General features: G+C 46.5%; 1 protein-coding gene across 6 annotated transcripts in view; it reads left to right on the top strand.

Annotated features, from left to right (window-relative positions):
* The window catches only part of LOC138503325 (transcription elongation factor A protein 3-like), a 305,734-nt gene that overhangs the window by 108,382 nt on the left and 171,316 nt on the right, over positions 1-26,036 (top strand). For 5 of the 6 annotated variants that reach the window (XR_011279617.1, XM_069622956.1, XM_069622955.1 and 2 more), the window contains exons 3-6: positions 2,075-2,180; positions 7,500-7,644; positions 20,451-20,525; positions 24,788-24,862. Coding sequence is in view for 5 of the 6 variants with exons in the window: in XM_069622956.1 (XP_069479057.1) it covers positions 2,075-2,180; positions 7,500-7,644; positions 20,451-20,525; positions 24,788-24,862 (401 nt within the window). In the remaining variant the exon portion in view is untranslated. The remainder of the gene's footprint in view (positions 1-2,074; positions 2,181-7,499; positions 7,645-20,450; positions 20,526-24,787; positions 24,863-26,036) is intronic. The other variant, XM_069622954.1, reaches the window with a different exon arrangement.

Genomic DNA, 26,036 nt, shown 5'->3' with positions numbered 1-26,036 from the left:
AACCCCTTCAACCTACTGTGGCATGATGCGATAAACCTGGGCATCCTCCTGGCTCCACACACAGCCCAGCATCATATAGCATATGGCAGCACTCGGACACCAAATGCCACCCCACCTTTTGCCCTGAGGATCAGGCAGGGGACTTTGTCACACTTCATGCAAGAAAAGATCTCACAATGCTGATTCGACAGAAACCTACCTTCTGCACAGGAGAAATATCTGCTAATTCAAAATGTGCATACAAGTTCAAAGGGACCCTCAGTTCTTTCGTAATCGTTCGACACCACGGGGATAACCTGCAAGGAGACATTAGACTCGACCAATTAATGCATGCAGTGTAGTTTATGCAGTGAGTGCTCTAAAAAACAATAAACATAAACAAACATAATTTTTTGGGGTGATTTTACACAGATATTTTTCAGATGTTTTAATCTTTGGTGATAAAAACAATATTGGCTGATGGTTGTTTAGTTTCTTTCTTATTGAAAAAATGACTGATTCATTTAACTATTGGAATAGTACACCTTTAGTAAATTTGAATGTATAATGAACGCATAAAATCAAAGGTACCTCGACTTCACTGGATCTCCTCTGCTAGACTCCATCTTCTCCATGGCACACCATTTCTTCTTCACTAGACTGCATCCCCTCCACTGGACTGCATCTCTTCCACTAGACTGCATCTCCTCCAGTAGACAGCATCTCCTCCACTTATCTGCTGCTTCCCTGCTAAACTACATCTTCTCTATGCCACACCACATCTCCTCCACTTCACTGCATCTACCCAACTAGAGTGCATCTCCTACACTAGGCAGGATCTCCTCCATCTCACTGGATCTCCTTTCCTAGAATGCCTCTTCTCCAGGTCAGACGACATACCCTCCACTGGACTGCCTCCCCTCCACTAGACTGCATCTCTTCCACTAGACTGCATCTCCTCCAGTAGACAGCATCTCCTCAACCTATCTGCTGCTTCCCTGCTAAACTGCATCTTCTCTATGCCACACTACATCTCCTCCACTTCACTGCATCTCCCCAACTAGAGTGCATCTCCTACACTAGGCAGGATCTCCTCCACCTCACTGGATCTCCTTTCCTAGAATGCCTCTTCTCCAGGTCAGACAACATGCCCTCCACTGGACTGCCTCTCCTCCACTAGACTGCATGCCCTCCACTAGACTACATCTCTTCCACTAGACTGCATCTCCTCCAGTAGACAGCATCTCCTCCACTTATCTGCTGCTTCCCTGCTAAACTGCATCTTCTCTATGCCACACCACATCTCACCCAGTTCACTGCATCTCCCCAACTAGAGTGCATCTCCTACACTAGGCAGGATCTCCTCCACCACACTGGATCTCCTTTGCTAAAATGCCTCTTCTCCAGGTCAGACGACATGCCCTCCACTGGACTGCCTCTCCTCCACTAGACTGCACCCCCTCCACTAGACTGCATCTCTTCCACTAGACTGCATCTCCTCCAGTAGACAGCATCTCCTCCACTTATCTGCTGCTTCCCTGCTAAACTGCATCTTCTCTATGCCACACCACATCTCCCCCACTTCACTGCATCTCCCCAACTAGAGTGCATCTCCTACACTAGGCAGGATCTCCTCCACCACACTGGATCTCATTTGCTAGAATGCCTCTTCTCCAGGTCAGACGACATGCCCTCCACTAGACAGCCTCTCCTCCATTAGACTGCATCTCCTCTAGTAGACATCATCTCCTACACTAGATCATATCTCTACCACTAGACTGCACCTGATCCATTAAATTACCCCTGTACTACTAGTTTTCTTCTCTTTCCAGTAGTACCAGTAATTGTGAAAGCTACTCCACTCCAGGGCCTTTGATCTGAGGACTTCAGGCCCAATTAGGCTTCCCTTGCCTCAGCTTAAGCCATGGATGACATCAAAAGTGATGTGCAAGTAGTATACTAATAATACAACCTCATGTAAAACACCCCAAAGACCGATTTGATTGTTTAATGGATGGCATATCTGTGGGTGGGTTGACTGAATGCAAGCCATCTACCATGGGCTCTTGACCTGTCAATTTTTCCTTTTGGGAAGGCCACCAGGTTAGGTGTGATGGTCAACGGCCTGCGCAAGCACTGCTCGGACCAAGGAGTGATGGATCTGGCCAAGATGCTCATCAAAGACTGGAAGCGGCTTCTAGGTGAGAGGCTCTGGCCTACTGTATATCATGCCTCGTTTTAAATAATCCAGAGTAGCAATGTCTCAATGGTCCTACATACATGTATAAAACGGACTCACTGTTCCAAAACTCATGAATACGAGTTACAAACTGCTCTAATACACATGTATAGAGAGGTCTCACTACACATGAATGCCCCAGTGCTCCAGCATACATGCACAAGGCTGGCCTGCGGCTCCAGTACACAAGAATGAGGGGCTGATTTCGAGTTAGGCAGTATAAGTAAAAACAGTTGAATACTTCTGTGTTTACCGCTCACCAGAACGATTGCAAGTTCAATTGTAAGGAATGAGTAATACCCCTGTAGTCAGTCTGCACAACCATCCATTGGTGGATTTTTTTTTATTGAAAATCCACCAATGTTGATCTTCCCAGCAGTGGGCGTAAATATCTCGTCTCGGGAGAGCAGCTCAGGGGCAATGTGCTTGCCTTGGAAGCAAGATGATGCAGAGCAACACTGGTTCGATCCCCGGGTCTGCACTTAGAAACCTCTGGGTATTAAGTGCGTTATAAATAACCTATCATAACATTATAAAAAGCCTCTAAGCCAACTTGAGGTTTGTTACCTCTACAGCGGAGAACTGCAATCGCTAGCCCTCAATACAGGTCAAACACTTTTTTAATGTGACATTAGAAGGGGGTGAGAAAGTGGACATCCCTGGTAGCCAACCTCTCACCACCATTCCCATGTAATGTGTAAAAGGGTCATGATTGCAATGATATGTGCTCTTACATGTATTTCCTGAGGTTGCTCACTGCTCCAGTACACAATAAAAAGTACTCATTGCTACAACACTCCTGCATGTAATCTCACTGTCCATTCATATATGTAAGTGATCCTCTACACATGCATAGGAATTTCTCGGCGCTTTTACACACAGACAGTAGTTGCGATTGCCTACTTGTAAATGTCAGACCTTTTATTTTTGAAAATTCTTATCAAGTATTTGTGATTTTATCCTCAAAAAGATGATACTTGGATCAGGTAAAGAACAGCAGACATCGCTGCTTACCCTCACAAAGATGTTGCACCCACCCTATGGAACTCGATTGCGATATCGGCTCGGAATGCCCCCACAATTCTCCAATTTGACAAATTTCTCAAACCATGGCTCTTTCAACAGCACCTGACCAAGGACTAATTCCAATGGATAGACATACTGGCACACAGACCTCACAGTACTGCACTACTGTTAAACGATTCCAGCTCAAATGCCCGCTACCCACACTCCGTACAGCGCTCTGCTGCTCTCGAGCTCGGTCCGCGCTTTAAAAAAGAAAATAAAAATTATATAGACTGGTGATCGTACAGCTCGCCATAGATAAGTGGGAACAACCCAAGCCATTATCTGGAGGAATACAAAGATGCATTTGCTTAGAGACATAGGTTTAATGAATTGTGGGTGCATAACCCAGAGTAGGTACGCCTCCATTGTCATATTGTCTATTTGGGTTCCCCTGACATAATTTAAACATATTTCAGAGGTCTTTAAGGTGAAGACCTGTATTTATAAATAAAAAGCGGTGTGGAAGGCAAGTCACACATTGGAGGTAAGCAGGTAAAAATCGGATGGCTGAAGGAGAGTGTGGGTGGGGCCACTTTCAGGATTTAAAATCTCAATAATGTGGCACAACAGTATTTATGTAAAAAGCCTCTGAGCCACATTATGAGTTTAGCTGTATTAAACTGAAATACCCTCATCACACTCGGTAAGCATGTGGTAACGGGGGAGGGTCTGCTTTATGGTTATGTGGACCCTTTCATTACTCCCCAGGGCTTCACTTGGGAAGTAAGCTATTACCACATGTGGTAATACTGCTTCTGTTAATGCTTTCATGTGGCGGTAATGACCTCCTCACGCAAGCAGGGTACATTTTGAAAATAGGTTTCTGAACCCATACTAGAGTGGAGGGGTAAATTATGCAGTACTCAGCAATAGATGCCTGCTTTACCAATTCCTCACTGCTCGTAGTGGGGCCCTAACATCTAATCTAACCTAACAATATAATAAAAGGCCAGATGTAGGTTTGTCCCTGTATGCTTTTCCGATGCAGTAGTGTTGCCTGCTTCACCGCTAGAGGGAGCTGTTGCCTTAGGAGAAACAAGGCCAATTTGCCTAGCATTGCCTATTGCCTTAGGTAATGTAGTGGTCCTACTTTGTGAATGAAAACCTGCACTTTGGCCCATGTGCACAGGCTCTTACACTAGTAGATTAATGCATTGATGAAAAGATGAAACGTGAATGAAAGAAGAACACGCATATTTACTGCTGTCGGTTTAGGAATGGACCTATCCCAAGCTACTGCCACTCATTTTTAGTGTACCCTTTTTGATTCTCTGTACAGCGCCTTGGCTTAAGGCATAATACAAAATACAAATAAAATACAATACCCAAATATAATAGATTAACCAGAGTAATGTCATCAGCAGCCTGATTCTCTAATCGAAGACACTCCTACTTCCATAGCAAGCTTCCTTCTTTTGCATCCACTTCTTTGCAAATTAATCAAAGAAATGTTCTTTCCAGAGGGAGGGGATGATGGGAGGGCCAGAAAGGGATTGTCTCATTTTGGGGAAAACAGTGCATCAATCGACCAAGATGCACACTTGTGCACCTCTCAAGGATGTCTGACAGAAGTGACCTCATGGTCATCACGTCATGGTCCTGGAGATGAAGTACCAAGACTTCGTAACCTGCGGTATCCCCGGAACAAGTCACTCAACCCATTGCAGAGGAGTCAACTATCGGGCATAATGTCTGCCAGAATTCTGCAGTGGGTCAAAGGGACAACCGGTAGTGGATCTGGTAGAGTCAACTATGGATCCAGGAGGAGGAAGACAATAGGGAAACTCTACCCAAGATGCTGAAGCCGAGAAGGTCCTCACGTTATCCCTAACCTAGGCTACCCAGACACTGCCAACAGAGAAGGACTACATAGCCCATAATCCTTTTTTCCTATTATTGGAAAACCCAGACAAGACTACAGCATCAGACTTAGTAACTTGAGGCCAGGACAAATATGGGGAAGGTCAGTACCCCACATGTGTGAATTTCACCCCTAATCCACAGAAAGACACCCATGGGGAGCCCTTTCCCAAACCTATTTAAGACACAGGGGGGCAGAAGTAAGTACTGCCCACATCCCCTCTGAGACACAGGCATAAGAGGTGGTTCATTTGCCCGCACTCCCCTCAGGGAAAAGACTCGATACACACGCTCCCCTGTGGTATACACGAGTGAGAAGAAACATCTAGCTACACAGAGGGAGGACCCTTACAGTAGCAGGGCGGGGCGGAGAGCAGCCGCTTTATTCTGGAGTGGGGCCAAACAACCTCAAAGCATCTGTGCCCCTGAGCATCACCTGAACCTGCCAATGTTCCCTGCAGCCAGCGAAGGCATAGACCTTCATTCCCTGATCCATGTAAGCGGCAGCACCCAGCGCTGCAGCTAGAGGGAGTTGTGGGGCAGTACAGTGAAAGTGGGGCTGCTGGAAGTTGCAGGGGAAAGCTGAGGGAGACGAGCAGGAGGAAGGTGTCTGGGGAGAGTGTGGCTGATTTATGAGTAGGTGCAGGATAAGCACCAGACTTGTGGGAGAGGATGGGAGAGAACCCCAACATTAAGAACGAGGGGGTGAAAGAAGAGAGGGGGAGGTTGAAGGAGGAGAACTGAGAAGAGGCATAGAGAGGGAATCACTCCCGAGCCAAGGGGTGTGTCAGGAGATTTAGTGCACGTATGAGCACATGACAGAATTGAGGAGGCGGGAAGGTGGAAGAGAGTAAAGGGAAGAACTGGAGGTGCAGAAAGACCACTGCACCCCGAGGAGGGAGATGGCGATGTGTGCTGGGGATGGGACGAGAGTAAGAAAGTCAAAAAAGGGAGGTGAAGGAATATCCCTGACTGTGCCTAAACAGGCGGCCAGCCTTTTGGTGGAAGCTCCGGGGGGCTCAGCCTTGAGTCCCAGATGAAGGGCTCTACCTCGAGAGGAGATGAGGTTGAGAGACAGAGGGTCTGAGCTGAGAAGGCCAGAAATCCAGAGACCCGTGTTGAAAGCTGTTGACTTGTGTAGGAACCCACATAATTGTGTTCAGATGTTTTATCTGGTATAGAAACTTTTATTTGAACCCAAAGATTGTATATTTGAACCCAGAGACATTTTTCTGTGGGGGGGACCAAGAAACTATACCTATCAACACGATGAGAAGCAGAAGCGTCGCTGGGCGGGGGGAGGAGAGGACTGAGGTGGCTATAGCCCCGGATCTTTCGGCTATAGCCCCGGATAGAAGTTCAGGGGCTACAGCCAAAAGGCTAGCTAGGCCCCGATTCCTGAGAGTCCAGACATTAGCGCAGCCCCGGATCTTTTACAAACCTAGCAACACCCTTGATGAGAAGTCAACTTCTACAGTCTTAGAGAGGGAATTTCAAAACCCCTTCCACCCGGACAAAGAAAATAAAACACTTTCAAATGTGTTTGTGTTGTGTCATATGTCGTGTACATTAGAGATCCCATACATTTGCACTGACATTGTTCATTGTGCATGCATGAGGACATCGGTGCTCTTACATACATGCATATATATAACTCATTGCTCCACTGTACATTTGTTAGTATTTCTATCTACACAGGTGTGCAAATCTCTGAATTAACCAATAGATATGCAGACCTACGTCAGTGATTCTTTCATCACATGCGTGCACGCGCTCACACATATATGCATATGTTGAAGTGCTCCTCTACACATTATAAGGCCATCAGTTTTGAACAAGCAGATCTGTTCTTAGAATAAAAGCAAGGTGTTTGCGAGAAGACAAATGCTTTTTGGCATTGTGTGTCTGGGTGACGAGCCAGCTGGTATTCAAATTGTGGACTATATGGGATGTCTGGACAAAGGAGGCGCTTTCTTCGACATTGTTTGAGGCTCCTGAAATGTGGCAGGACTGTTACAGAAAGTCTGGGAACAGCTGGCGATCCTGTGGAGCTGGTGGCAGAAATCTAGGTCATGGCTCTGTAGCTGCTTGAGGGATCTGGGAGACACCAGCCCCTTCGTTTTTTGCATTTGTGGGTGGGTCTGAGAGAGGGCAGTGTTTTATTGGAATTCTGGGATGAGTCTTTGGGAGCAGGCAGAGAAGTTCTGGGATTCACAGAGGAGAGCTAGGACCTGGCAGAGTTGCTCAGGAAAATAGTGGGAGGCTTTCGGGGAGCTGGCAATGTTGTTATTAGCTTTCTACGGCGGGTACTGGGCGCTGGCATAGATTGACATTTGTTTTTTTCCCCCTTCAGACTCGCAGAGACCCAAACACGATGCCCACAAAGGGAAGAAAGACCAAGAAAAGGAGAAAAGACTGGGGAGCTCCTGCAGGATTGGAGCAGAGGAACCGATTCAACTCTGCAAGAGTGCAGCGGACATGCTCAAGGGCCAGGATAGGTAACATCTGTTAGCTGCAAGTGGTGGCCATGTTCAAGGGCCAGGAGAGGTGGCATCTGTTAACTGCAAGTGGTGGCCATGCTCAAGGGCCAGGAGAGGTGACATCTGTTAGCTGCAAGTGGTGGGCAGTTCCAGCGCTCCTAGACTAAATTCGTTTTCCCAACCCAATATGGGTTGGCGCTCATGTTTTATGCCACCAATTTTGACCACATGCATTACTTTATTGTTGCCACCCTTTAAGATGGGGTTGGCGCTCATGTTTTATGCCACAAATTTTGACCATATGCATTACCTTGTTGTTGCCACCCTTTAAGATGGGGTTGGCGCTCATGTTTTATGCCACCAATCTTGACCACATGCATTACCTTGCTGTTGTCACCTTAAGAAGTGGTTTGCGTTCATGTTTTATGCCACCAAGTCTACCAATATACATTACCTGTTATGCCACCCTTTAAGATGGGGGTTGACGTTCAGGCTTTATCCCACCAATTTTGACCTATGCATTACTTGTTGTTGCCACCTTTTAAGATGTGGCTGGCACTCATGTTTTATGCCACCAACTGTGACTACATGCATTACCTGTTGTGCCACCCTTTAAGAAGGGGGTTGAAGCTCATGTCTTATGCCACCAATTTTGACCTATGCATCACTTGTTGTTGCCACCCTTTAAGATGGGGTTAACAATTTTGTTTTTTGCCACAAATTGTACCTATATGCACTACCTGTTGTTGCCACCCTTCAAGTTGGGGTTGGTTTTCATGTTTTGCTACCGATTTGACCACATGCACTTATGTAACCAAGCAAGTATTCTTAACAGCGCCACGATGCCCGAGGGCAGTTGTGCTCTTTACAAATGCGAATAAATAAATAAAATAAACTCAAAAAGCGCCTTGACAATATAGTTCAGAGACTGACCAGCATCCGGGTATCTCAGGAAATTCCAGAGAGCCGTGGCTTGCGAGGAAATCACCAGGTTTCCCAACAGGTTTGCTGGCCTCTTAATGGGGCAGCGGAAAATGGAAATACATAGGCTTGTGGTGTCCTGGGGTAAATGCTATTACTTGTGCATGTAAGGACAATGGGCCTCATTCCGAGTATGGCGGTAAGGGATAGCGGCCACCGCTAACGAGACCGGTGGCGGTAATCCCTTACCGCCATACTCCGAGGTTCCCTTTGCGCCCTCGCCCTTAACGCCTGCTTTGAGCAGGTGTTAAAGTCGAGGGCGCAAAGGGGCCTCCAAGCCAATAACGGTGACCGTAATGAACGGTCACCGTTATTTGCATCTTCCCCATTCCCATTGAGCCCTATGGGGGCTCATTTGGGAATGGGGAAGAGCCTTGGTGAATGGGGAATTACCGCCCCGCCAACCTTGGAATGGGGCAGTAATTCCGCCATCCACCAAGGCGCTGCCGGTCCGGGTACGGCGTCAACCAAGGTGTTAATAGCGCCATTGGTTAGCGCCGTACTCGGAATGAGGCCCAATACCTCTGGTGAGAGAAGATATTGTTGCAACATGTGTCCTGTTAGTCTTGTGCAATGATATTCAAACTGTGAAGTTTCCCTCCTACGGGTGCCCAAAGGGTTTCCGTGGTTGTGGGGCGTGAGGCTCTTCCAAAACAGAGTACAGTGATTTATTTTAAATAGAAATGACACGTGGGTGGTGGAGGGGGGGTCAGCAGCAATATCTTTGACTGAAGAGGGGGCTCAACTACAATATTTTTTCTCGGGGGGTGGGGAGGGTCGGCATTAAAACGTTTGAATACCACAGGTCTAAAGGCAAACATGGGCGTCCTTATTTTTTAGATTTTCAGTCCTAAATGGCTATTTGGAATCCAACTAGAGAAGCAACATTCTATCCAGCCATTGAGTAACTGACAAAGCTAGACAAGTGGGCATTCTGAACTTTGAGTCGCTGGTCAGAGGTAGGCCGTGATTGCCCTCAGATTCCCCGAAGCTCGACTAAATGCCCTCCTTGGGGCGCGCCTGGATGCCGGCGGTGCATCTGAACCTGAGTGGGGGGGGGGGTGAGGAAGGAAAGTCTCCTGAGTGAAAGGCGAGCCCTGTTGTCAGGGGGAAAGGGGGGGACTATTGGGAGCAGTGAGCCTCAGAGAGTGCGAAATTGCAGGCACTATTGGACATAAGTGGCCAGAAATCCACCATGCTGATTGGCTTGGCTGTGCTCAAAGTTCAATAAAGGGTTCTAATACTGATAATTATTCAGGTTAAATGTTCTTGTACAGTCTGAATGGCATGAATTTATAGTTAGTAACTCTGTGAGCTCTGTGATTCGAATTCTGTACAGAACCCTTTGGAAAGCAGGAAAATTCAAACTGGCTTCTTGGAAAACACGCCTGGAAGAGCTCACTAGAGCCATACTCTATGCAAGTTGGTGGCTTCTTCTCCACGACGAAAACTGCTGTTACTACCAAACAGAGGCGTTGCTTGGGAGGGGGTGGCTGAAGGGGCTATAGCCCCAGGTCTTTTGGTTTAAGCCCCGGATAGAAGCTTAGATGCTACAACCAAAACACTAGCTAGCCCCAAGTCCCGACAGTCCTCACATTAGCATAGCCCCTGATCTTTTACAGACCTAGCAATACCCCTGCATTGGAATATATTTATCCTCGTATGCACCGCTACCAGGCTTCCTCAATGCAGTGAAAGATTTCACTGGCTATTTAGAGCAATTTTAAAATGTATATACTCCATGTGGCTCTCACTCTTTGTCACTCTCTATGGATGAGAGTTGCATTGTCAGCTTCACATTTGCTAGAGCCACCCCAGCTGTTGCTGATAGCCGTGCGACTAGAGAAAATACAAAATGATGTTGCTGGTGGGGGCAAGTGGAGTGCCGTGTTTTATAAAGGTTAGAAGTAGCATGAGAGCAGCAGTTTTGGAGGCATCCCTTAGGTGGGGTCTGGCCTGATATTGAATACATACACTCGTGTGGCAAAGAGAGTGTATGTAAGAATGTCACTGGTGTTTTGAGAGACCTTGTAAAGGACTAGAGGAAATGTTCATGGGGTTCTACACTAGTGTTTTCTATTCCTATTATAGCAACCCTACCTACCAATTAGTGGGCAGCACACAAAAAACACATTGCCTTGATGCTCACATCTCTGTGCAACCTTTGCCAAGAAGGTAGGACATTTTGAGAGACCAATTGGTTTGTATTCTGAGAAAAATACACTATTTAAAACAGGAAAATGAATTTATGTACATGTACTAACATTGTAAACTGTCCCTTTTTAAAGTTTACAATGATCACTTTTAGTGTATATCATAGTCATATATAGGATGCTACACTTGTCTTACTGCACATTATAAAACACATAGAAACACCATATACGTTATGTTCTGACAGAATTTTATAATTCCAAGAGGAGCAGTCTGGTGTACTCATATTGTACTCTTTCGAAATACCACTATGATTAATTGAAATTGGACAAATGGCATCAACGAGGGTTACTGGCTCCTTTTGATAACATCTAATCAACTTTTAGGGACATAAGAATGAACTGAATACTTTATATTTGACATATATGTCTGTATAAAATGTATAAAATGGATTGTATGCTTGAATCACTAATGTACACTGGCCACAGTGCACATTACATTTTTGACAAAGGTCAAGCTAACATTAAAGTTGTTGTAGCCATGAACCAAATATTTTCATTTAGATAACCTCATGGTTTGGGTGTGAGGATAATGGCTGCAACATCTGTCACTCCCTTGTGGTCTGATGGCAGTCTTGATACTTGTAGCAAGGGGTGATGTGTCCACTCCCTTATGGGGGGATCCTGAAGAATTGTAGAAGAAGATAGGATGGATACACATTCATAGAGATCCTTAGAGAAATAGATTTATAGAATTAATCCTCTAAATGTCTTCCCTCTTTCAGTGCTATTTGCAGTTGTTGCATTCACTTATCTTTGATGACACATAGGCACCTTAGCTTTTGTCAAACCTGTTGTGTTGAAAGACAGTGCACAGTGAATATGCATTTATCACGCACACACATTTCCACAAAGCCGCATCATGGTACGAATCCAGCACAACATTGTAGATACATATAATTTAGCAATAAATATGGAGTATCAGACTGCACAGATAATCCACATTAGACAAAAAGACCAGACAGTTGGCATAAAACCAAGCTCTTACAGATATGCTTTAGCCTATTGGTACCACATATTATAGGATGTTTGTTGACGCCGACTGGCAGGCAAGGGGTTCCATATTTTGACACCCCAGAGTTGTAAAAGCTTCTCTCCCCACCTCTGTGTAAACCTTCATCGGGGCCAACGTGATGTCAAAGGAGGAATGAAGAGTCTTCCACGGCCACTAGGCCACTAGGGACCTCTTGCATGATGCACATATATTGCGGGCCAGTAGACTTGTAGGGACCGCTTGCATGATGCACATATATTGTGGGCCAGTAGACTTGTAGGGACCGCTTGCCTGATGCACATATATTGCGGGCCAGTAGACTTGTAGGGACCGCTTGTATGATGCACATATACTGCGGGCCAGTAGACTTGTAGGTACCGCTTGTATGATGCACATATACTGCGGGCCAGTAGACTTGTAGGGACCGCTTGCCTGATGCACATATACTGCGGGCCAGTAGACTTGTAGGGACCGCTTGTATGATGCACATATACTGCGGGCCAGTAGACTTGTAGGGACCGCTTGTATGATGCACATATACTGCGGGCCAGTAGACTTGTAGGGACCGCTTGCATGATGCACATATATTGCAGGCCAGTAGACTTGTAGGGACCGCTTGTATGATGCACATATACTGCGGGCACGTAGACTTGTAGGGACCGCTTGCCTGATGCACATAGATTGCGGGCCAGTAGACTTGTAGGGACCGCGTGTATGATGCACATATATTGCAGGCCAGTAGACTTGTAGGGACCGCTTGCATGATGCACATATATTGCAGGCCAGTAGACTTGTAGGGACCGCTTGTATGATGCACATATACTGCGGGCCCGTAGACTTGTAGGGACTACTTGCCTGATGCACATAGATTGCAGGCCAGTAGACTTGTAGGGACCGCTTGTATGATGCACATATATTGCAGGCCAGTAGACTTGTAGGGACCGCTTGCCTGATGCACATATACTGCGGGCCAGTAGACTTGTAGGGACCACTTGCCTGATGCACATATATTGCGGGGCAGCAGACTTTTAGGGACCGCTTGCATGATGCACATATATTGCGGGCCAGTAGACTTGTAGGGACCGCTTGCATGGTGCACATATATTGTGGGGCAGCAGACTTTTAGGGACCGCTTGAATGATGCACATATATTGCAGGCCAGTAGACTTATAGGGACCGCTTGCCTGATGCATATATATTGCGGACCAGTAGACTTGTAGGGACCGCTTGCTTGATGCGCATATATTGCAGGCCAGTAGACTTGTAGGGACCGCTTGCATGATGCACATATATTGCGGGCCAGTAGACTTGTAGGGACCGCTTGCATGATGCACATATATTGCGGGCCAGTAGACTTGTAGGGACCGCTTGCATGATGCACATATATTGCAGGCCAGTAGACTTGTAGGGACCGCTTGCATGATGCACATATATTGTGGGCCAGTAGACTTGTAGGGACCGCTTGCCTGATGCACATATATTGCGGGCCAGTAGACTTGTAGGGACCGCTTGTATGATGCACATATACTGCGGGCCAGTAGACTTGTAGGTACCGCTTGTATGATGCACATATACTGCGGGCCAGTAGACTTGTAGGGACCGCTTGCCTGATGCACATATACTGCGGGCCAGTAGACTTGTAGGGACCGCTTGTATGATGCACATATACTGCGGGCCAGTAGACTTGTAGGGACCGCTTGTATGATGCACATATACTGCGGGCCAGTAGACTTGTAGGGACCGCTTGCCTGATGCACATATACTGCGGGCCAGTAGACTTGTAGGGACCGCTTGCATGATGCACATATATTGCAGGCCAGTAGACTTGTAGGGACCGCTTGTATGATGCACATATACTGCGGGCCCGTAGACTTGTAGGGACCGCTTGCCTGATGCACATAGATTGCGGGCCAGTAGACTTGTAGGGACCGCGTGTATGATGCACATATATTGCAGGCCAGTAGACTTGTAGGGACCGCTTGCATGATGCACATATATTGCAGGCCAGTAGACTTGTAGGGACCGCTTGTATGATGCACATATACTGCGGGCCCGTAGACTTGTAGGGACTACTTGCCTGATGCACATAGATTGCAGGCCAGTAGACTTGTAGGGACCGCTTGTATGATGCACATATATTGCAGGCCAGTAGACTTGTAGGGACCGCTTGCCTGATGCACATATACTGCGGGCCAGTAGACTTGTAGGGACCACTTGCCTGATGCACATATATTGCGGGGCAGCAGACTTTTAGGGACCGCTTGCATGATGCACATATATTGCGGGCCAGTAGACTTGTAGGGACCGCTTGCATGATGCACATATATTGTGGGGCAGCAGACTTTTAGGGACCGCTTGAATGATGCACATATATTGCAGGCCAGTAGACTTATAGGGACCGCTTGCCTGATGCATATATATTGCGGACCAGTAGACTTGTAGGGACCTCTTGCATGATGCACATATATTGCGGGGCAGCAGACTTTTAGAGACCGCTTGCATGATGCACATATATTGCGGGCCAGTAGACTTGTAGGGACCGCTTGCATGATGCACATATATTGCGGGCCAGTAGACTTGTAGGGACCGCTTGCATGATGCACATATATTGCGGGCCAGTAGACTTGTAGGGACCGCTTGTATGATGCACATATATTGCAGGCCAGTAGACTTGTAGGGACCGCTTGCATGATGCACATATACTGCGGGCCAATAGACTTGTAGGGACCGCTTGCCTGATGCATATATATTGCGGGCCAGTAGACTTGTAGGGACCGCTTGCATGATGCACATATATTGCGGGCCAGTAGACTTGTAGGGACCACTTGCATGATGCACATATATTGCGGGCCAGTAGACTTGTAGGGACCGCTTGCATGATGCACATATACTGCGGGCCAGTACACTTGTAGGGACCACTTGCCTGTTGCACATATATTGCGGGCCAGTAGACTTGTAGGGACCGCTTGTATGATGCACTTATACTGCGGGCCAGTAGACTTGTAGGGACCACTTGCCTGATGCACATATATTGCGGGCCAGTAGACTTGTAGGGACCGCTTGTATGATGCACATATATTGCAAGCCAGTAGACTTGTAGGGACCACTTGCCTGATGCACATATACTGCGGGCCCGTAGACTTGTAGGGACCACTTGCCTGATGCACATAGATTGCGGGCCAGTAGACTTGTAGGGACCGCTTGTATGATGCACATATATTGCAGGCCAGTAGACTTGTAGGGACTGCTTGCCTGATGCACATATACTGCGGGCCAGTAGACTTGTAGGGACCACTTGCCTGATGCACATATATTGCGGGCCAGTAGACTTGTAGGGACCGCTTGTATGATGCACATATACTGCGGGCCAGTAGACTTGTAGGTACCGCTTGTATGATGCACATATACTGCGGGCCAGTAGACTTGTAGGGACCGCTTGCCTGATGCACATATATTGCGGGCCAGTAGACTTGTAGGGACCGCTTGTATGATGCACATATACTGCGGGCCAGTAGACTTGTAGGGACCGCTTGCCTGATGCACATATATTGCGGGGCAGCAGACTTTTAGGGACCGCTTGCATGATGCACATATATTGCGGGCCAGTAGACTTGTAGGGACCGCTTGTATGATGCACATATACTGCGGGCCCGTAGACTTGTAGGGACCGCTTGCCTGATGCACATAGATTGCGGGCCAGTAGACTTGTAGGGACCGCTTGTATGATGCACATATATTGTGGGCCAGTAGACTTGTAGGGACCGCTTGTATGATGCACATATATTGCAGGCCAGTAGACTTGTAGGGACCGCTTGTATGATGCACATATACTGCGGGCCCGTAGACTTGTAGGGACCACTTGCCTGATGCACATAGATTGCGGGCCAGTAGACTTGTAGGGACCGCTTGTATGATACACATAAATTGCAGGCCAGTAGACTTGTAGGGACCGCTTGCCTGATGCACATATACTGCGGGCCAGTAGACTTGTAGGGACCGCTTGCCTGATGCACATATATTGCGGGGCAGCAGACTTTTAGGGACCGCTTGCATGATGCACATATATTGCGGGCCAGTAGACTTGTAGGGACCGCTTGCATGATGCACATATATTATGGGGCAGTAGACTTGTAGGGACCACTTGTATGATGCACATATATTGCAGGCCAGTAGACTTGTAGGGACCGCTTGCATGATGCACATATACTGCGGGCCAGTAGACTTGTAGGGACCACTTGCCTGATGCATATATATTGCGGGCCAGTAGACTTGTAGGGACCGCTTGCATGATGCACATATACTGCGGGCCAGTAGACTTGTAGGGACCACTTGCATGATGCACATATATTGCGGGCCAGTAGACTTGTAGGGACCGCTTGTATGATGCGCATATATTGTGGGCCCGTAGACTTGTAGGGACCGCTTGCATGATGCGCATATATTGCAGGCCAGTAGACTTGTAGGGACCGCTTGTATGATACACATAAATTGCAGGCCAGTAGACTTGTAGGGACCGCTTGCCTGATGCATATATACTGCGGGCCAGTAGACTTGTAGGGACCGCTTGCCTGATGCACATATATTGCGGGGCAGCAGACTTTTAGGGACCGCTTGCATGATGCACATATATTGCGGGCCAGTAGACTTGTAGGGACCGCTTGCATGATGCACATATATTATGGGGCAGTAGACTTGTAGGGACCACTTGTATGATGCACATATATTGCAGGCCAGTAGACTTGTAGGGACCGCTTGCATGATGCACATATACTGCGGGCCAGTAGACTTGTAGGGACCACTTGCCTGATGCATATATATTGCGGGCCAGTAGACTTGTAGGGACCGCTTGCATGATGCACATATACTGCGGGCCAGTAGACTTGTAGGGACCACTTGCATGATGCACATATATTGCGGGCCAGTAGACTTGTAGGGACCGCTTGTATGATGCGCATATATTGTGGGCCCGTAGACTTGTAGGGACCGCTTGCATGATGCGCATATATTGCAGGCCAGTAGACTTGTAGGGACCGCTTATATGATGCACATATATTGCGGGCCAGTAGACTTGTAGGGACCTCTTGCATGATGCACATATACTGCGGGGCAGCAGACTTTTAGAGACCGCTTGCATGATGCACATATATTGCAGGCCAGTAGACTTGTAGGGACCGCTTGCATGATGCACATATACTGCGGGCCAGTAGACTTGTAGGGACCACTTGCCTGATGCATATATATTGCGGGCCAGTAGACTTGTAGGGACCGCTTGTATGATGCACATATATTGCAGGCCAGTAGACTTGTAGGGACCGCTTGCATGATGCACATATACTGTGGGCCAGTAGACTTGTAGGGACCACTTGCCTGATGCACATATATTGCGGGCCAGTAGATTTGTAGGGACCGCTTGCATGATGCACATATACTGCGGGCCAGTAGACTTGTAGGGACCGCTTGCCTGATGCACATATATTGCGGGCCAGTAGACTTGTAGGGACCGCTTGTATGATGCACATATACTGCGGGCCAGTAGACTTGTAGGTACCACTTGTATGATGCACATATATTGCGGGCCAGTAGACTTGTAGGGACCGCTTGTATGATGCACATATACTGCGGGCCAGTAGATTTGTAGGGACCGCTTGCCTGATGCACATATACTGCGGGCCAGTAGACTTGTAGGGACCGCTTGCATGATGCACATATATTGCAGGCCAGTAGACTTGTAGGGACCGCTTGTATGATGCACATATACTGCGGGCCCGTAGACTTGTAGGGACCGCTTGCCTGATGCACATAGATTGCGGGCCAGTAGACTTGTAGGGACCCCTTGTATGATGCACATATATTGCAGGCCAGTAGACTTGTAGGGACCGCTTGTATGATGCACATATATTGCAGGCCAGTAGACTTGTAGGGACCGCTTGTATGATGCACATATTCTGCAGGCCCGTAGACTTGTAGGGACCACTTGCCTGATGCACATAGATTGCAGGCCAGTAGACTTGTAGGGACCGCTTGTTTGATGCACATATATTGCAGGCCAGTAGACTTGTAGGGACCGCTTGCCTGATGCACATATATTGCGGGCCAGTAGACTTGTAGGGACCACTTGCCTGATGCACATATATTGCGGGGCAGCAGACTTTTAGGGACCGCTTGCATGATGCACATATATTGCGGGCAAGTAGCCTTGTAGGGACCGCTTGCATGATGCACATATATTGTGGGGCAGCAGACTTTTAGGGACCGCTTGAATGATGCACATATATTGCGGGCCAGTAGACTTGTAGGGACCACTTGCATGATGCACGTATATTGTGGGGCAGCAGACTTTTAGGGACCGCTTGAATGATGTATATATATTGCGGACCAGTAGACTTGTAGGGACCACTTGTATGATGCACATATTTTGCAGGCCAGTAGACTTGTAGGGACCACTTGCCTGATGCATATATATTGCGGGCCAGTAGACTTGTAGGGACCGCTTGCATGATGCACATATATTGCGGGCCAGTAGACTTGTAGGGACCACTTGCATGATGCACATATATTGCGGGCCAGTAGACTTGTAGGGACCGCTTGCATGATGCACATATACTGTGGGCCAGTACACTTGTAGGGACCACTTGCCTGATGCACATATATTGCAGGCCAGTAGACTTGTAGGGACCGCTTGCATGATGCACATATACTGCGGGCCAGTAGACTTGTAGGGACCACTTGCCTGATGCACATATATTGCGGGCCAGTAGACTTGTAGGGACCGCTTGTATGATGCACATATACTGCGGGCCAGTAGACTTGTAGGGACCACTTGCCTGATGCACATATATTGCGGGCCAGTAGACTTGTAGGGACCGCTTGTATGATGCACATATACTGCGGGCCAGTAGACTTGTAGGGACCACTTGCCTGATGCACATATACTGCGGGCCAGTAGACTTGTAGGGACCGCTTGTATGATGCACATATACTGCGGGCCCGTAGACTTGTAGGGACCACTTGCCTGATGCACATAGATTGCGGGCCAGTAGACTTGTAGGGACCGCTTGTATGATGCACATATATTGCAGACCAGTAGACTTGTAGGGACCGCTTGCCTGATGCACATATACTGCGGGCCAGTAGACTTGTAGGGACCACTTGCCTGATGCACATATATTGCGGGCCAGTACACTTGTAGGGACCGCTTGCACGATGCACATATACTGCGGGCCAGTAGACTTGTGCATTCTCTACAGAGGAGCCGCAGACAGCGGCAGCCTTATGTCTAATCAGCCGACTTTCACCTATGGTTAGTGACGTGGACACGCCCCTTCAGTGAACAGACCTGCCTCACAGCTCTATTTGGGAATTTATTCAGGCATGTTTTGGGCAAGTCTAAGCAAACACTGTTGCAATTAAAAAAGCCTGTAGTGGGCCAGAGTCTTGATCCTGGGTGGCCAGATGGATGGAGCCAAGCAGAGGGTATGTATGGGCAATGACACCTAGATGGTAATGAGCCCTCTTGGATAAAATTCAAATGATTTGAGTCTCTCTCCATTTTCCCCTTACCACAGTGTGTGACACTGGCTGATAGTCCACACCAAGTGTTTTGCTGCCTACACATAATATGGCATTATTAACACAATCCATGGGCTATACCGGGGATAACAGCCCGGCAGCCCGACTTAAAGGCCTGAGTGAAGTGGGTTAATAACGACATTAGCTCCCTGGGTTACCAAACTTGTAACCCGGGGTGTTAAAAAAACCACAAAAAGTATTTTAATTCAAAGAACGGGACACTTGTGGCTTCTAGTTCATTGAATGAAAGAATATACTATGCAAAAATATCGCAATCATGGTTGAGGAAGGCGATGCTCCATACTGAGCCCCTCTTCCCTTTCCATGGCGGCCAAACAGAGCAAGGAGAGAAGCTGCAGGAGAGCGGCGGCAACAATTTCTGTAGAAAACAGGTAAGTGGGGATTGGAGGTGGGGACAAAATGACTGCCTCGGCAGCGGTGTGGGAAGATGGTGGGCTGGGGAGCTGCTGATTAGGTGACTTGGAACGCAGACTGGATCAGGAGTATCAGCCAACGTTTCAAGCCTCCTGATTGGCTGGCTCCCACTCACAGGTTGCTAATAAGAGTAAAGCTCTGACCACTGAGTGGAGGCGTACACCCCATTGTCCCCTGGACACAAAAAGCACTTAAAGACTCATATTGTGTTGCAGCAAACATAGGTTGGTTTGGTCATGCTAACTTTTCTGCTGATCTGCAGCTTGGATCTTCTCTGCACCTAAAACACAGGTATAACATGCAAGTGTGAACAATGCATTTGAAAACTCACTGAAATGCATGCATGTTTTCACAGCTGTAGCCCGAGCCATGGCCCTTATACAATAGGTATTTTAATTCACTGCAACGCAACTCATTTTATTGACCATATAGGTATAACAGGTTATATCTGCTTTGATAGGATTACACAGTATGACCTGTAGGAAATGTCTATATCTCGTTGCTCTCAACCCACTGAGCTATAATGGCTTAATGAAATATTCCATACCATGAATCGTAGATGGTTGCTGGCCATGCCCATTAGTTCTTGATCATCCTCCATAACACTTGCCCTTTCTCTTATCTCTTATCTCAAGATCCGTCTCAGATCGGAAAGCACTGAAGCTCGAACCCGTTCCGAAGAAACATGTGAAAGACAGCAAGCCTGAACGGTAACTATAGTGATATGGAGCTCAAGCTGGCGATTTGCTCTGTGTGAAAGACAGCAAGCCTCAACGGTAACTATAGTGATATGGAGCTCAAGCTGGCGATTTGCTCTGTGTGAAAGACAGCAAGCCTGAACGGTAACTATCGTGATATGGAGCTCAAGCTGGCGATTTGCTCTGTGGCAAAGACAGCAAGCCTGAATGGTAACTATAGTGATATGGAGCTCAAGCTGGCGATTTGCTCTGTGTGAAAGACAGCAAGCCTGACTGTAAATATAATGATATAGAGCTCACTCTGGCGATTTATTCTGTTTCAAATACAGCAAGCCTGAAAGGTAAATATAGTGATATAGAGCTCAGGCTGGAAATGTACTCTATGTGAAAGACAGCAAGCCTGAACGGTAACGATAGTGATATAGAGCTCACGATGGCGATTGGCTCTGTGTCAAAGACAGCATGCCTGAACTATAAATATAGTGATGTAGAGCTCAAGCTGGCGATTTGCTCTGTGTCAAAGACAGCAAGCCTGAACGGTAACTATAGTAATATAGAGCTCACGCTGGCGATTCGCTCTGTATCAAAGACAGCAAGCCTGAAAGGTAAATATAGCGATATTGAGCTCAAGCTGGCAATTTACTCTATGTCAAAGACAGCAAGCCTGAACGGTAAATATAGTGATATAGAGCCCAAGCTGGCGATTCACTCAGTGTCAAAGACAGCAAGCCTGAAAGGTAAATATAGCGATATAGAGTTCAAGCTGGCGATTCACTCTGTGTCAAAGACAGCAAGCCTGAAAGGTAAATATAGCGATATAGAGCTCACGCTGGCTATTCACTTTGTGTCAAATACAGCAAGCCTGAAAGGTAAATATAGTGATATAGAGCTCAAGCTGGCGATTCGCTCTGTGTCAAAGACAGCAAGCCTGAAACGTAAATATAGTGATATAGAGCTCACGCTGGCGATTTACTCTGTGTCAAAGACAGCAAGCCTGAAATGTAAATATAGTGATATAGAGCTCATGCTGGCGATTTACTCTGTGTCAAAGACAGCAAGCCTGAACGGTAAATATAGTGATATAGAGCTCAAGCTGGTGTTTTACTCTGTATCAAAGACAGTAAACCTTGACGGTAAATATAATGATATAGAGCTCAAGCTGGCGATTCGCTCTGTATCAAAGACAGCAAGCCTGAACTGTAAATATAGTGATATAGAGCTCAAGCTGGCGATTTGCTCTGTGTCAAAGACAGCAAGCCTGAAAGGTAAATATAGTGATATAGAGCTCAAGCTGGCGATTCGCTCTGTGTCAAAGACAGCAAGCCTGAAAGGTAAATATAGTGATATGGAGCTCAAGCTGGCGATTCACTCTGTGTCAAAGACAGCAAGCCTGAACGGTAAATATAATGATATAGAGCTCACGCTGGCGATTCACTCTGTGTCAAAGACAGCAAGCCTGAACTGTAAATATAGTGATATAGAGCTCAAGCTGGTGTTTTACTCTGTATCAAAGACAGTAAACCTTGACGGTAAATATAATGATATAGAGCTCAAGCTGGCGATTCGCTCTGTATCAAAGACAGCAAGCCTGAACTGTAAATATAGTGATATAGAGCTCAAGCTGGCGATTTGCTCTGTGTCAAAGACAGCAAGCCTGAAAGGTAAATATAGTGATATAGAGCTCAAGCTGGCGATTCGCTCTGTGTCAAAGACAGCAAGCCTAAAAGGTAAATATAGTGATATGGAGCTCAAGCTGGCGATTCACTCTGTGTCAAAGACAGCAAGCCTGAACGGTAAATATAATGATATAGAGCTCACGCTGGCGATTCACTCTGTGTCAAAGACAGCAAGCCTGAACTGTAAATATAGTGATATAGAGCTCAAGCTGGTGTTTTACTCTGTGTCAAAGACAGCAAGCCTGAAATGTAAATATAGTGATATAGAGCTCATGCTGGCGATTTACTCTGTGTCAAAGACAGCAAGCCTGAACGGTAAATATAGTGATATAGAGCTCAAGCTGGTGTTTTACTCTGTATCAAAGACAGTAAACCTTGACGGTAAATATAATGATATAGAGCTCAAGCTGGCGATTCGCTCTGTATCAAAGACAGCAAGCCTGAACTGTAAATATAGTGATATAGAGCTCAAGCTGGCGATTTGCTCTGTGTCAAAGACAGCAAGCCTGAAAGGTAAATATAGTGATATAGAGCTCAAGCTGGCGATTCGCTCTGTGTCAAAGACAGCAAGCCTGAAAGGTAAATATAGTGATATGGAGCTCAAGCTGGCGATTCACTCTGTGTCAAAGACAGCAAGCCTGAACGGTAAATATAATGATATAGAGCTCACGCTGGCGATTCACTCTGTGTCAAAGACAGCAAGCCTGAACTGTAAATATAGTGATATAGAGCTCAAGCTGGTGTTTTACTCTGTATCAAAGACAGTAAACCTTGACGGTAAATATAATGATATAGAGCTCAAGCTGGCGATTCGCTCTGTATCAAAGACAGCAAGCCTGAACTGTAAATATAGTGATATAGAGCTCAAGCTGGCGATTTGCTCTGTGTCAAAGACAGCAAGCCTGAAAGGTAAATATAGTGATATAGAGCTCAAGCTGGCGATTCGCTCTGTGTCAAAGACAGCAAGCCTAAAAGGTAAATATAGTGATATGGAGCTCAAGCTGGCGATTCACTCTGTGTCAAAGACAGCAAGCCTGAACGGTAAATATAATGATATAGAGCTCACGCTGGCGATTCACTCTGTGTCAAAGACAGCAAGCCTGAACTGTAAATATAGTGATATAGAGCTCAAGCTGGTGTTTTACTCTGTATCAAAGACAGAAAACCTTGACGGTAAATATAATGATATAGAGCTCAAGCTGGCGATTCGCTCTGTATCAAAGACAGCAATCCTGAACTGTAAATATAGTGATATAGAGCTCAAGCTGGCGATTTGCTCTGTGTCAAAGACAGCAAGCCTGAAAGGTAAATATAGTGATATAGAGCTCAAGCTGGCGATTCGCTCTGTGTCAAAGACAGCAAGCCTGAAAGGTAAATATAGTGATATGGAGCTCAAGCTGGCGATTCACTCTGTGTCAAAGACAGCAAGCCTGAAATGTAACTGTAGTGAAATAGAGCTCAAGCTGGCGTTTTACTCTGTGTCAAAGACAGCAAACCTGGATGGTAAATATAGTGATAAAGAGCTGAAGATGGCGATTTAATCTGTGTCAAAGACAGCAAGCCTGAACCGTAACTATAGTGATATAGAGCTCAAGCTGGTGATTCGCTCTGTGTCAAAGACAGCAAGCCTGAACGATACATATAGTGATATAGAGCTCAAGCTGGCGATTCGCTCTGTGTCAAAGACCGCATGCCTGAACGGTAAATATAGTGACGTAGAGCTCAAGCTGGCGATTCGCTCTGTGTCAAAGACAGCAAGCCTGAACAGTAAATATAGTGATATAGAGCTCAAGCTGGCGATTCGCTCTGTGTCAAAGACAGCAAGTCTGAACGGTAAATATAGTAATATAGAGCTCAAGCTGGCGATTCGCTCTGTGTCAAAGACAGCAAGTCTGAACGGTAAATATAGTAATATAGAGCTCAAGCTAGCGATTCACTCTGTGTCAAAGACAGCAAGCCTGAACTGTAAATATAGTGATATAGAGCTCAAGCTGGTGATTCGCTCTGTGTCAAAGACAGCAAGCCTGAACTGTAAATATAGTGATATAGAGCTCAAGCTGGCGATTCGCTCTGTGTCAAAGACAGCAAGACTGAACGGTAAATATAGTGATATAGAGCTCAAGCTAGGTGATTCGCTCTCTGTCAAAGACAGCAAGCCTGAACGGTAAATATAGTGATATAGAGCTCAAGCTGGTGATTCGCTCTGTGTCAAAGACAGCAAGCCTGAAAGGTAAATATAGTGATATAGAGCTCAAGCTGGCGATTTGCTCTGTGTCAAAGACAGCAAGCCTGAAAGGTAAATATAATGATATAAAGCTCAAGCTGGCGATTCACTCTGTGTCAAAGACAGCAAGCCTGAATGGTAACTGTAGTGATATAGAGCTCAAGCTGGCGTTTTACTCTGCGTCAAAGACAGCAAACCTGGATGGTAAATATAGTGATAAAGAGCTGTCTATATCTCGTTGCTCTCAACCCACTGAGCTATAATGGCTTAATGAAATATTCTATACCATGAATTGTAGATGGTTGCTGGCCATGCCCATTAGTTCTTGATCATCCTCCATAACACTTGCCCTTTCTCTTATCTCTTATCTCAAGATCCGTCTCAGATCGGAAAGCACTGAAGCTCGAACCCGTTCCGAAGAAACATGTGAAAGACAGCAAGCCTGAACGGTAACTATAGTGATATGGAGCTCAAGCTGGCGATTTGCTCTGTGTGAAAGACAGCAAGCCTGAACGGTAACTATAGTGATATGGAGCTCAAGTTGGCGATTTGCTCTGTGTGAAAGACAGCAAGCCTCAACGGTAAACATAGTGATATGGAGCTCAAGCTGGCGATTTGCTCTGTGTGAAAGACAGCAAGCCTGAACGGTAACTATAGTGATATGGAGCTCAAGCTGGTGATTTGCTCTGTGGCAAAGACAGCAAGCCTGAACGGTAACTATAGTGATACGGAGCTCAAGCTGGCGATTTGCTCTGTGTGAAAGACAGCAAGCCTGAACGTTAAATATAATGATATAGAGCTCACGCTGGCGATTTACTCTGTGTCAAATACAGCAAGCCTGAAAGGTAAATATAGTGATATAGAGCTCAGGCTGGAAATTTACTCTATGTCAAAGACAGCAAGCCTGAACGGTAACTATAGTGATATAGAGCTCACGATGGCGATTGGCTCTGTGTCAAAGACAACAAGCCTGAACTATAAATATAGTGATGTAGAGCTCAAGCTGGCGATTTGCTCTGTGTCAAAGACAGCAAGCCTGAACGGTAACTATAGTGATATGGAGCTCAAGCTGGCAATTTGCTCTGTGTGAAAGACAGCAAGCCTGAACGTTAAATATAATGATATAGAGCTCACGCTGGCGATTTACTCTGTGTCAAATACAGCAAGCCTGAAGGGTAAATATAGTGATATAGAGCTCAGGCTGGAAATTTACTCTATGTCAAAGACAGCAAGCCTGAACGGTAACTATAGTGATATAGAGCTCACGATGGCGATTGGCTCTGTGTCAAAGACAACAAGCCTGAACTATAAATATAGTGATGTAGAGCTCAAGCTGGCGATTTGCTCTGTGTCAAAGACAGCAAGCCTGGACGGTAAATATAGTGATATAGAGCTCAAGCTGGCGATTCGCTCTGTGTCAAAGACAGCAAGCCTGAAAGGTAAATATAGCGATACAGAGCTCAAGCTGGCAATTTACTCTATGTCAAAGACAGCAAGCCTGAACGGTAACTTTAGTGATATAGAGCTCAAGCTGGTGTTTTACTCTGTGTCAAAGACAGCAAACCTGGACGGTAAATATAATGATATAGAGCTCACGCTGGCGATTCGCTCTGTATCAAAGAC

The sequence above is a fragment of the Ambystoma mexicanum genome, chromosome 11, assembly GCF_040938575.1.
Source record: "Ambystoma mexicanum isolate Mex_15411 chromosome 11, UKY_AmexF1_1, whole genome shotgun sequence".
NCBI classification, from domain to species: Eukaryota; Metazoa; Chordata; class Amphibia; order Caudata; family Ambystomatidae; genus Ambystoma; species Ambystoma mexicanum.
The sequence above is the reverse complement of the archived record's forward strand: the minus strand, read 5'-3'. Positions and strand labels throughout refer to the sequence as shown.